The sequence below is a fragment of the Ictidomys tridecemlineatus genome, chromosome 10 (assembly GCF_052094955.1).
Source record: "Ictidomys tridecemlineatus isolate mIctTri1 chromosome 10, mIctTri1.hap1, whole genome shotgun sequence".
In the NCBI taxonomy this organism is placed as follows: domain Eukaryota; kingdom Metazoa; phylum Chordata; class Mammalia; order Rodentia; family Sciuridae; genus Ictidomys; species Ictidomys tridecemlineatus.
In genome coordinates, this window is record NC_135486.1 from 60,898,007 (window position 1) to 60,911,299 (window position 13,293).

The 13,293-nt window shown below is 48.8% G+C and overlaps 1 protein-coding gene across 5 annotated transcripts in view; it reads right to left on the reverse strand.

Moving 5' to 3' along the window:
• Sipa1l2 (signal induced proliferation associated 1 like 2) overlaps positions 1-13,293 on the reverse strand; it is a 136,161-nt gene that overhangs the window by 67,251 nt on the left and 55,617 nt on the right. For all 5 annotated transcript variants that reach the window (XM_078023059.1, XM_078023055.1, XM_078023057.1 and 2 more), the window contains exon 2: positions 8,846-10,571. In XM_078023059.1, the coding sequence (XP_077879185.1) occupies positions 8,846-10,325 (1,480 nt within the window). In that variant the 5' untranslated portion in view covers positions 10,326-10,571. The remainder of the gene's footprint in view (positions 1-8,845; positions 10,572-13,293) is intronic.

Genomic DNA, 13,293 nt, shown 5'->3' on the forward strand with positions numbered 1-13,293 from the left:
ATTAAAAAATACTTAAAGATAAATGAGAACACTGATACAACACTAAAATCTCTAGGACACTATGAAGGAAGTACTAAGAGGAAAGTTCACTGCATGGAGTTCATTCCTTAAAAGAAAAAAAAGGCAACATATAAATGACCTAACCTTACATCTCAAAGTCCTACAAAAAGAACACATCAACATCAAATGCAGTAGAAGACAGGAAATAATTAAAATCAGAGCTGAAATCAATAAAATTGAAACAAAAGAAACAATTGAAAAAATTGACAAAACAAAAAGTTCTTTGAAAAAATAAATAAAATTGATAAACCCTTAGCCATGCAACAAAGAGGAGAGAGAAAACCCAAATTACTAATATCCATGCTGAAAAAGGAAATATCACAACAGACAGAAATACAGAGGATAATTAGAAATTATTTTGAAAACTTGTACTCCAAAAAAATAGAAAATATCAAAGGCATCAACAAATTTCCAGAGTCATATGATTTACCCAAGCTGAACCAGGATGATACATACAATTCAAACAGATCAATTTCAAGCAATGAAATAAAAGGTGCCATCAGAAGCCTACCAACTAAGAAAAGTCCAGGACCTGATGGATGCACAGCCGAGTTCTACAAGTTCTTCAAAGAAGAACTAATACCAATACTCCTCAAATTATTTCATGAAATAGAAAAAGAGGAAACACTTCCAAACTCATTCTATGAAGCCAATATCACCTTGATTCCAAAACCAGGCAAAGGCACATCAAAGAAAGAAAACTTCAGACCAATATCTCTAATGAACATAGATTCAAAAATTCTCAATAAAATTCTGGCAAATGGAATACAAAACATATCAAAAAAAATCATGCACCACAATCAAGTGGGATTCATCCCAGGGATGCAAGGTTGGTTCAACATATGGAAATCAATAAATGTAATTCATCACATCAACAGACTTAAAAGATAAGAATCATATGATCATCTCAATAGATGCAAAAAAAGCATGACAAAATACAGCACCCCTTCATGTTCAAAACACTAGAAAAACTAGGGATGACAGGAATATATCTCAACATTGTGAAAGCTACTATGCTAAGCCCCAGGCCAATACCATTCTAAATGGAGAAAAATCGAAAGCATTCCCTCTAAAAAGTGGAACAAGACAGGGATGCCCTCTTTCACCACTTCTATTTAACAAAGTCCTTGAAACTCTATACAGAGCAATTAGACAGATGAAAGAAATTAAAGGGATATGGATAGGAAAAGAAGAACTCAAAACTATTACTATTTGTAGACGATATGATTCTATACCTAGAAAATTTAAAAACATCCTAAAACTTCTAGAATAGATGAAATCAGTAAAGTAGCTGGATATAAAATCAACACCTATAAGTCAAAGGTATTTCTGTACATAAGTGACAAATGCTCTCAAAGAGAAACTAGGAAAACTACCCCATTTACAATAGCCTCAAAAAGTAAATAAAAATACCTGGAAATCAGTGAAAGACCTCTACAATGAAAACAACAAAATACTAAAGAAAGAAATTAAAGAAGACCTTAGAAGATGAAAAGATCTCCCTTGTTCTTGGATAGGCAGAATTAATATTGTCAAAATGACCATACTACCAAAAGCACTATACAGATTTAAGCAATTCTAACCAAAATCCCAATGATATTCCTCATAGAAAATAGAAAAAGCAGTCATGAAATTCATTTGGAAAAATAAGAGACCCAAAATAGCTAAAGCAATCCTTAGTAAGAAGAGTGAAGCAGGAGGCATCACTATACCAGATCTTAAACTATACTACAGAGAAATAGTAACAAAAATGGCATGGTATTGGCACCAAAATAGACATGTAGACCAATGGTACAGAATAGAGGACACAGAGACTAACCCACATAAATACAGTTATCTTATATTAGACAAAGGCACCAAAAACATATAGGAGAAAAGATCTCTTCAACAAATGGTGCTAGGAAAATTGGAAATCCATAGGCAGCAGAATGAAATTAAGTCCCTATTTCACACCATGCACAAAATTCAAATCAAAGTGGATCAAGGACCTAGGAGTTAAACCAGAGACCCTGTACCTAACAGGAGAAAAAGTAGGCCCAAATCTTCCTCATGTCAGATTAGGCCCCAACTTTCTTAATAAGACTCCTATAGTGCAAGAAATAAAATCAAGAATCAATAAATGGATGGATTATAACTAAAAAGCTTCTTTTCAGCAAAAGAAACCATCAGTGAGGTAAACAGAGAGCCTACAGAATGGGAGCAAATTTTTGCCACACTAACATCAGATAGATGTTAGTAAATATATAAAGAACTCAAAAATCTTAATACCAAAAACACCCTCAATTAATAAATGGGCCAAGGAACGGAATAGACACTTCTCAGAAGAAGATATACAATCAACCAACAAATATATGAAAAAATGTTCAACATCTATGGCAATTAGAGAAATGCAAATCAAAACTACTCTAAGATTTCATCTCACTCCACTCAGAATGGCAGCTATTAAGAATACAAATAATAAGAACAGTTGATGAGGATGCAGGGAGAAAGGAACACTCATACAGAGATGGTGAGATTGCAAATTAGTGTAGCCAGTACGGAAAGCATTACAGAGATTCCTTGTAAAACTTGGAATGGAACCACCATTTAACCCAGCTATCCCACTCCTGAGTTTATACCCAAAGGACTTAAAAACAGCATACTAAGGCACACAGCCACATCAATGTTTATAGAAGCTCAATTCATAATAGCTAAACTGTGGAACCAACCTCGATGCCCTTCGTCAGATGAATGGATAAAGAAAATGTGGTATACATATATACACAATGGAATATTACTCAGCATTAAAAAGATAATAGAATCATGGCATTTGCAGGTAAATGAATGGAGTTAGCATTATAGCTAAGTGAAGTTAGCCAATCCCCCCAAAACCAAAGGCCAAATGTTTTCTCTGATATGTGGACGCTGATACATAATGGGCGTGGGTGGGGAGCATGGGAGGATTAGATGAACTCTAGATAGGGCAGAGGTGAAGGAGAAAAAAGGAGCGGGCAGTGGGGTAGGAAAGGCGATGGAATGCGATGGACACCGTTACCCTAAGTGCATGTAGGAGACATGAATGGCATGACTCTTCTTTGTGTACAACCAGGAACATGAAAACTTGCGCTCTATATGTGTACTATGAATTGAAATGCATTCTGCTGTCATGTATAACAAATTAGAATAAATAAGTAAATAAAAGAAAATCTGAGGCATTACAGAAAAATTAAAAAATGGTTAAAATATTAAGCATTTTTTTACATAAGGCAACTCACTTCCTTCCGACCAACCAGGTGACACAGCTAAGTCCCCGTGTTACGAACAGGACAGGGCTGAGAGATGAAGCAACTTGGTCAAGGTTCCCATCTGGGGTGACTGCTGCCCACGGTCAGCCTGGTTCTAGCTGCTCTCATGAAGCAGCCCCGGGGGAGAGGCTCACTTGCAGGGCTTGGCTGCATTCATGAATGCAGGCGAGGGGGCACTGCTGGGATGAGCTTCCTGGAAGCTGGGGACGGGATCCTGAAAGAGGCCACTTTGAGGAAATCAAGAACAGTAGAGACTGGAGAGGGAGGTGGCCTTCACTGGGTTTCCTCAGGGGCCCAAGTCTCTACAGCCTCTGCTCAGGAGGAAGAAGGAAAACTGGGAAGATGTGGGAAGGGGAAGGCCCTAGAAGCCCACCCATGGCTTCTTGCACCCCAGGGGCTGGGGCCAAGGAAGTGCCTGTGCACACAGGGTGAGTTTACTAGGCTTGTGGTGCTGAGATCTGCACTCAGAAGAACCCCGGCCAGTGCTCCAGCACAGTTCCCCCTGCTTCAGGACTAGCTGAGGACTTTCAGGCCAGGTCAACAGGCCTGGTGGTGCTTGGCCCTTCATGGGGTCCTACATGCTGTAGTGGATACATAGCCAGGCCCCAACTGCACCCTGCAGGAGAAGGCACAGCGTTTCTACATCACCCGCATGGCCCACAGGGCTGAGTCCCACGTGCAGCTGGGCAGTCACCTGGCTAGGAGCCCCCAGGACTCAATGGGACCTCTGTTTGTGATGGCAATACTGGCTGGGAGAGAAGCTAAGCGTGGAGGCGATTATGTCCTCTGAGGGAAGATTTTATTTCTCAGAATAGTCCCATTGTTAGATGGCACTCCGTTCAACCGTGTGAATTTAATAGTGTCCAACTCCCTATTAATTTTTGTCAGTGACTGTATAAAACAGGAAGAAAGAAGCCACCAGGCATGAAACTCAAAGCATGCGCCAGTCAGAAGTGAGACCCATCTGAATGTAAAGGTGTGCTCTGTCCTGCAGCTGCCATCTCAGGGACACAGGAGGGACTGTGCTTGGAAAGGGTGGCTGCACCATCAGATTTGTTCCCCGGCCACCCCATGTACTGCTCTGCTTCTCCCCATCTCTAAACCATTCAAACAGATGGCCACCCTTTGAAGCCTGCACCAGTGGGTGGGCAGTGGTCTCTTCCCAAGGAGAACCATTACCTGTTAGAGAAACCCTGGGGCAAACCGTGTAGCAGCCAGCCCAAGTTCAAGGACTCTCCCAAAAGTTTCTGGGATTGAATCCAGGTGCACACGCCACCCTGAGTGGTGCCTGAGTACCAAGGACGGCCCCCAGGCCTCTGATTCTCAGGAGTGTGGACCTCCAACTAAAAGTTATGACAGACACTTGTGTCTAATGGCAAAAGATAATCCCAGCCATAAAACGGAAGCTGGCGCCACAAAGGCAAGAGGGCTGTTCCCCAGTTCCAGGGGAGTCTTCTGTTGTCAGTGGCTCCTGGAGCAGATTGGTGGGCACTGTCCTGCAGTGAGGGGCTAACACGGCGAAGGCTAGTGCTGAAGAAGAGGGGTCAAGAGAAGCCATGTGAGGACGCAGGGCTGGGAACAGCAGAGCTGAAGCACTCCCAGAAAGGAAGCCTGGAAAGACCCAGCACCCTCATGGACCCCCCCAAAGGGACCTACTCACAGTGAGGTGGGGCCCCAGAGCATAAGGGCTCACACGCTGGAGCAAAAAGGGACTCAAGAGGGCTGGGCCTGCATACTGTGGAACGACAGGGCTGCGGCTCCTGTGAGGCCTCATTGCACTGGACAGCAGCTAGAAACGTTTTTCTGGAAGGTTCTTGCAAAAAGAATCCTGAGCTGCCCTGGGCCCAGAAGTCCAGGGAAGCCACTAAGGCACAGGTAGATGAAGGAGGTCCTCTGGGACACACTGTTTTGTAGCCAACACAGAAACACAATCTCAGCTTGAAAGCTGGGCACACAGGAGCCCTGGCAAGCTCCCGTAAGGGACCCTGTAATAGCTGCAGACCAGGCCTGTTTCTTCTCATGGACTTGTTAGGGGAAATCCCCAGAATGAATCTGGCAGAAAGGCTGACTTCAGAGTCATTCAGGGAGCTTGGAACCTGCTCACATAGGACACCCTAAACCATGTCCCCAGCTGTGCTACCTCCTCATGCAGGTCTCACCGAGGCTCAGGAGGAATGGTGGCAGAGCGTGCTCAGTAAAGCTGGCATGAAAAGTAAATGCTGCCCTCACCTCCTACACCCCACAGTGAGCCTGCGGTGCAGCGCAGGAAGGAGCCACAACTGCTGTCCTAGGCCTCCCCTGTCTGAAGCCACAGTGGAGAACCCTAAGGTGGTTCAACAAAGCCATCACCAAAGGCAGGGAAGGAGGAGGGGAAAAGCCAGGGCAGCGGGTACGATGGGCTTTCCCCTGGAGCTTGTCCCATGTGGCAGCGCTAGCGCACCAAGGCTCGGGAGGCAGCATGAGGGCCTTGACACCTCGCACCTTGACACGCACGATGTCCAGCTGTCCTGCACAACAGGCCCAGCACATGGCCCTGCCGCCCAATTCTGGGCATGTGGATGCTCGAGGTCTGATCTACTTGCCACCCTCTGTACCACAAGGCATAGCTCAGAGCAGAGAGGACCACATCTTCACCAGGGGCTCCCTTAGAAGAACAGCAGGGCAGCAAATGGCCACTGACAGCAGAGGAAGGGACGGGACCTATTGCAGCTCTGCTCCCCAAGCCCTTTCACTGAAGGCTACAGGAGTACCTGCCTGGACAAGCCACAATGCATGCAGCTCACAGTGGCAAGCCACGGCCCCTACAAATCCCTAGGGAGCCCCGAGGATGCCCTGCCACAGATAGCAGCCCTTCCACACCACTGGCCTCTAAGGAGCAGCTGCCTTATTGAAGTTCACACCTTAAACATCTCCCAGAGATCCAGAGATCGGGAGCCATATCATGCTTTTGAAATGTAGTTATACAGAGAACACAGGACAAATAAAACGTGTTCAGAAGGAATCAAAAGACCTCTGGGAGCCAGTTTCTGAAGGGAGGCACTCAGTGCTGGGAAGGGACGAAGCAGGAGGCATCTGCCACACAGCAGCAGGACCAGTCTGGGCCAGGCATCCCAAGACTCCAGAGCCTGCAGACAGAAGAGCCCCACCAGCTGCATGACACGGCTGGGAACGGGGTGAGGCCACCATGGGCTGCTGCTGGGGAGGTGGCCTTGGCCTAGGCACCTAACTAATTGGGAACCAGGAACCACATAGAGACCAGAAGAAGCAGGAGACCTTCAATCACACCAGGCACACGGCTGCACTGGAGCATGGGGCGTGGGTCCCTCCTGGCCCAGTACAGAGCCACAGAACCCTGCAGACAAGCATTCCCCACTCTTGCAGGCCTCACAGAGGAGGCCCGGGTTGGGGCCTCAGCCAAGCCCTGGCCCAGAGAGGATCACCTCGGCCCTGGACGCCTGTGTCTACCTGTCCTGAGTCATAGGCATCTCCACAGATTCTTCTTTGGAGCTTATTAATTTTTTATTTCACATTCCAATCTAACAAGTCTGATGCCATTTCCAATGCCCTCAAAAATTATAAGTAAATCAGAAAAAGCAAAAGAAATGTCACTTGCAGAGGAAGAGTCATCAGGAAGTCATAGATCACCCTCAATAAGTACAACTAAAATGCACCAACTAAAAAATGTGGAAAAAGTATGTTGACTTTAAAAAAATTTTAAAAGGTAATAGATCAGAATTTAAAAGAATAATGACAAAGAGCAATCACAGGAGCAGGGAGAGCACCTAGCAACCAGAGACCCCTGGAGCATTCCTGAGGACACAATCAACCCAAAGAAGGCGACCTGGTCAACATCAACTCCTTGTTCCAAATGCACTTTGGGACGTGAGAAAGAGTCACTGGCACCAAGCATGTGCAGAATGTCGACGCACGCGGAACTGGCATGTTCTGATATCAGCCACCTGGGGATCTTGAGCATGAGAAGCCTAGAAGCCTCGACCTCACAGTCAGCACTGGAAGCCGCAGTTCGTCAACAAAAGCAGCCTTCACAAGAAGCCCACTGCTCCAGGGCCTCCCTTTTTGGAAGCGACCGACTTCCCCCAGAGACCAGCCCTAAGTCACATCTGGGCTGCCTGTGTCATGGCTCATTACTGCACAGGCTGAGGACAGGCCAAAGGTTCCTGGGCTCCGCCACTGGAACACAGCACAACAGTGAGCACTGCCGCAGAAGGGCCACAGTGAGACCAAGACTGTGGCAGCACACCACTTCTGGGCACAGTGACCACTGTGTCACAGGGCGAATGTCAGCTTGCTCAGCTTTGCTGCTCACCCAGCTTCGTGACCGTTTCTGACCTACGTCACCTAGCGAAAGCATGGTGATGGTGATAGGCGACATCAATACACAGAAGGGGGAAACAATGTTATAACTGCAACTTATCTGGCAAATGACTTCTCCCACTCTGGTCATCCCTGGGGAAAGGGTCCATGTGACTGCAGGGCTGTAAGGGGCCCAAGGCCCTCCTGAGGTCTGAGTGACACTAACCCCTAGCAAGGGAAGCCCACAGAGTCCAAAACTGCAAGTATTCAGAACAGAGCATTGCTAGGGACGAGGGCTCTGCCAGGCAGCACCTGTGGGCAGAGGGGTGGCAGGTGGAGACCAACAGACAAGCAGAACCCTGAGAAAGAAGGAAGGGGCTGAGGGGCCCGCTGCACCAAGCAGGAGGACATGGGAGACCCACGTGCTACTGCCAGGTGCTCTGCCACCCGTGGAACCCAATAATCAAGGACACTAGTGGAAGGCCAAAGATTCTACATCCCTCTGCAGGAAGTACCCTTCCAGCCTAAAGATGCAAACAAAAGCAAAATAATTCATTTTACCTGGGACTGACGAGTTTTAAAAACAATACCACCAGGGAATTGTTTCTTAATATATGAAACCAATCATAGCACTACAAAGAAACTCCACCTGTCTTTCATGCTAACCCACATGTCCTTTCAACAGGGTCTGGCATGTCCAGTACATAAAGCAACATGGTGGAAGCAAAATACAGGGAAGACAGGAGTGGGAAAAGTTACAGAACTGTCCACGCACAGAACCTGTCGGGGAAGGCTTATTAAAAGGGTGAGGAGTAAGTTCAGTTTGACAGATGTGATGCGCACAGACAGGAAGGGACAGGCAGGGTGAGACACAGATGGAGTGAGACAGAGAGGCCGAGATAAGACAGAGCAAGACACAGAGCAACAGTCACACAGAGTGACAGAGACAGAGTTACAGAGAGAGAGAGACAGACAAGGGACAGAGAAAGAAGGCACTTCCACACTGGGGATCGTTAATCAGCGAAGGCAGAGCTGGGTTTCCAAAGCAGCAACAAGGACTGAGGCAAGGACGAGCCCAGGCCCAGTGGGCCGGTCTTCTGAACCCTGAGGGACCTGCTCCAATGCAAAGCAGGCCACACTGGCCTAAGGACTCACCCCGAGCACACCGCAGCCAGCCGGGCTCCTACCTTTCCCATAGAAGAACTTGCGGTAATAGTAGGCCCCGAGGTCGACATGCTCTATGATGTAGCGCTTGACCTTCTCCCTGTGGACGGGCTGGTTTTCCCGTGGCACCTCCAAGACGGAGACACCTGCATTGGTGCAGTGGGAACTCAGGGAGGACTCAAAGGAGCAGCTCTCACTGGAGCCCAGAGAGGCTGAGCTGGCTCGAGACAGCGCAATGCGCCGGTCGCCCTCCCCGCCCGTCTCGTTTCTGAAGTAAGGGCAGCTGAGAACCAGGTCATTGCTCTTCCCATCTCCCTCATCAGCGTCCAGGTTCTCCTTCGAGTTGAGGTCCTCCTTGCTGCCCAGAGGGGACTCGCAGCCGCCCGCCTGGCCTGCAGGCGCCTGGGTCTGGGAGGCGGCCGAGGCCCCCGTGGTAGTGTTCTTCCGTCTCCCCACGTTGGCCCTGGTAGCCATGGCTTCGTTGATGTTGAATAGGACACTCTGCACGTCATAATGTGCGAAGCACCGCTGGCAGTTCCAAGGGCGGACAACCCTGTCCAGGCGGCCATCTTCCAGGTCAGACACAAACTTGAAGGTCTCATGCTCACTCTTGACGGTCCGCAGCTTCCGAAAGAGGGAGGTTTCCACCGACTCTGATTTCAACCTGCGCTTGAAAGGTTTGTCCCTGTCCCTCCCCACCAGGAGCGCACTGTCCACATAGTCCAATCCTGAGATGCGGACAAATTCTCCCCGAGAAATCTGAGCTGCTGCTTGCAGGCTGGGGGAGATTGCAGAGTCACAGGGAAAAAACTCAGGAAACTCAAGTGGGACCATTGCTTTGGGGTCATAGTTGTCCATGCGATAGCCTCGTAGCATAGCAAAGAAGCTTTCTCCAGAGAGGCCCTGCCTGTCGATGGACGATGTGCTTCCATACTCCCTGTGCAGGGCCGCCCCAGTGTTGGGGTTGACCGCACGCTGGTCCAAGACGTCCTCAGCATCGATGTCACTGATGGTGACATCACTGTTGCTTCTCTGCCTTATGGGGTGCAGCCCTCTTTGGGGAGAATGAACAAAGATGTCTCCGATGGTGTACTTGGCCTCCACCAAGCCCAGGTCAAGCTGCTCCCCCTGCTGCCCCTCGCTCTGATCACTCTGCCCATTTTGCAGAATGGATGTCACACTCTCGTGGCTGCTCTGAGACCGGCTGTCCCATAGTGTCTTGCAGGGTGGCTCCTTGGGGCAGTCCTTTTTAGGTGGCCACTCAGACACTCTGGCTCTAACACCCATTTTGGGCATGGCTGGGGTACTGCTGGCTGGTCCACCACCACTCTCGCTGGAACTCGAGGCATTCAAGGAAGCAGCAGGTCCCATGTTGCCATTAATGGCTTTAAATTTCCGAGCAAAATAATCATCTGACTGCATGATTCTAGGAGGGCCCGTGAACTGGGAAGGGGCTCTGCCAAGCTTGGGCTTCTCTGCTGGTGGCTGTCTTGGGTCACTCATGTCCAACCTGGTGAGAAGCTGAGCGTCACCAGTAAGACTACTGTAAACCTATATCCACTGCCATTTGCAATTCTAGAATACAGGCACATAAAGGCCTGGACTATTTTCTCTTCGTCACCAAAGGCAATCAACGTCCTTTGAGTCTAGTTTCTCCAAGCCAACCCACTTCTCGGCTGTTGACAACTCGGTTGCCTCTACTTTTCAACGGCATTCCTCCAGACAGCTGACCAGGGGTATTCTCTTCACCTATGTCAAGATAGGAAACAGACATTAGCATTGATGAAGCTCAGGGTCAACAGGTTCTGTGGTCTGGCTTCTTTCCTTCTGCTCCTGCTTCTGCCCACATCAATTCCCCTGAACTGTCAAAACCTCAGGTCTCCACAGAGCTACTGCCACCTCTCCTCTCTGGAGAACTGTTCCCTGAGAGGGTGGCCAGAAGCCACACACAGAGCCTTCCATGCACTCAAGGGCCTTCCTAGGATGCCTGCAGTCACACGCCCTGGGGCAGACCTAGCATGAATGTGAGAACCAGGCTGTGTAGACACACAGCCCACACTCCATGGTCCTGCAGTACCTGTCAATCCAACAGTGTTCCCCTCTCCCACCATGGCTGACCCACACTCCAGGCCAGCAGCCTTGCCCCTCAGCCCCAGCCATGGTGGACATCACACAGCCCAGCCTAACGGCAGCCACCCTGACAGGCTGCGTCAGCTGCGAGAGCAACAGCAGTCATGCAACATTCTGTGTGGGCCAACACCAGGCACTGGCAAGGCCTTTTCCTACCCACCACTCATGGTCAAATCGCACCTCAGAGACCCCCAAGAGTGGGAGGGGTCCTTAGGGATTTGGCATTTCAGAGTAAGTTTCCTATGTCCCACAATCATTTTGTCAAACGTGCTGGATAAAACAAAAGACACCTGCAAGTCGTTAACTCTGTGGCTGACCTGGCAGAAACAATGTGATCAACTCTTCTTTGAAAATGTTTTTCTTCTCATTTATTCTGTCTCTGATGAGACAAAATATTGATAGGTATTTTATATTTTCCCAGCACACGTATGACGGTCTAATTCAGAAGAGAAACTCTACTTCTTTTGTAAACAGCAACACTAAGAAAGACGTGATCAAACCCGTTTCCCTTGCCTCTCCAAGTGTGAGGAACGCTGCAGTTCAGCTGGAAGCCGAGACCCCCGACGCCCAGTGGTGGGTGGACCAGGACAGCAGCCCTCCCCTCGGTAGGAAAGGGTCAGTGTGGGCGTGACCCACGCAGTTTCACAGCAGGGGCCTGGAATCGTGTAGACACACGGCCCACACTCCCATGCAGAGCATCCAGGCCGACGCAGGGTGACGGAATTTCCTACACAGTGCAGCCATTATGAGATGCATCCCTGGAAATGGAGACAGTGACAACACAGGAACAAGAGAACAGCCCTCCGTCTTCTGGAGCATGTCTGATTCACTGGTCTCAGATTCCACAGAGCCTACCAACTCTGCTGCCCAATTCAAGGTGGACCACAGACCTAGCATGAATGTGAGAACCAGGAACTCCAAGAGAACATTCTAGGACCCTGAACTTGGCTGTGGCACCACAAGCACAGGCAACAGCAAGAAGCAACTGTAACTGGACTTCATAAAAATCAAACCTTGGCGGTCAGCAGAGCTGAGTGAGAAGGGAGGAGGGGGTAGCACTGATGAGCCGTGTGAAGCTAAGGCCTCAGCAGGAGCCATACCGCGTGCCCCCACGCTCATACCAGGCCCTGCTGGCACCTGCACAGCAGCCCTGTGGTGCTGGACACCGGGAAGGCTGCCTGGGTGGTCACATCCAGCCATGTAGCCCATCGACACACCCCCAACACAGCTCCCCTTGACCTCAAGACTCTCCCCACCTCTGAACTGTAGCACGGAGCATGCAGGCTGTGACTCATGGAACGAATCTATCCTAACTGGGAGTGCCACACACAAGTTCTACAACTGATTTATACCCATGAACACACGAGGCATGATGGGTAGCCTCTGATACACAGTCCCACAGCGGTGTATGCTCAGACCCACACCCTGCAGCCAGACCCATGCGGCACACCTTGGACCCTCTGGTCCTAGGCAGAAGAAAGAGCTCCCCAAAGGGTTCAAATGGCCCCAAGCCAGGCGCCAATGGAAAGCACACCAGAACCTGGGAACACAGGAATAGGAGCCTCCAAAGCTGCCATGTAGTGTCTGTGAGCCTCTCCGCTTAACCCAGTCTCCCTCCTGAGTGTCTGGCTTCAGCTCAAACTACATCAACATTTCCATTATAAATCTGTTTTCACATTTTCCTGGTTTGATTGAAAAACATGTTAGTATGAAACACAAGCATAAGTTTGAATTTTAATGCTCTTTATCGGCAAAACGGTTTTTCTACAAAATCAAAATGTCAGGAAGCAAGTCTGAGAAAAACAATGCTTCTGTAGAAAATTCTTCAGATATACATTTTATTTCCTCGGTTCTCAAGCACAATTTGTTCTCTATTTAGGTCAGTTACTGTCCACCTGAAGGACTGGCATTCACCTTGCACCTCGGTCCCACATCACTACAGGGTCTTCTCCAGGTTTTCGTCCACGCATTACGCCTCACGGAGAGGAACTCTGCGTGAGCCTTCCTCCAGCAAGTTCCTCATGATGTGTGCATTATAAATGTTGAAAAGCAGCAAAGAATTCCTACCAGTAACTAGGGCTGCTGATTTTATATACATTGAACAGAACCTTGAGATGCTCCATAGAAAAGAGATTCAATGTCCCATCAAAATTACAAATGTTGACATTTCAAGGGACTTTCTCCTGAGGAGCAGGTTCTGCAGCCAGGCAGGACAGAATTCACAGAAGCAAAGGGCCACACTGGGGACTAACTTGGTGAGACAACCTCCAGCCCCTCAGTTGGTCAGAGTCAAGGAGAGCAGGGAAGCTGCTCCAAGAGAGTGAGGGCCAAGATAAGCCAG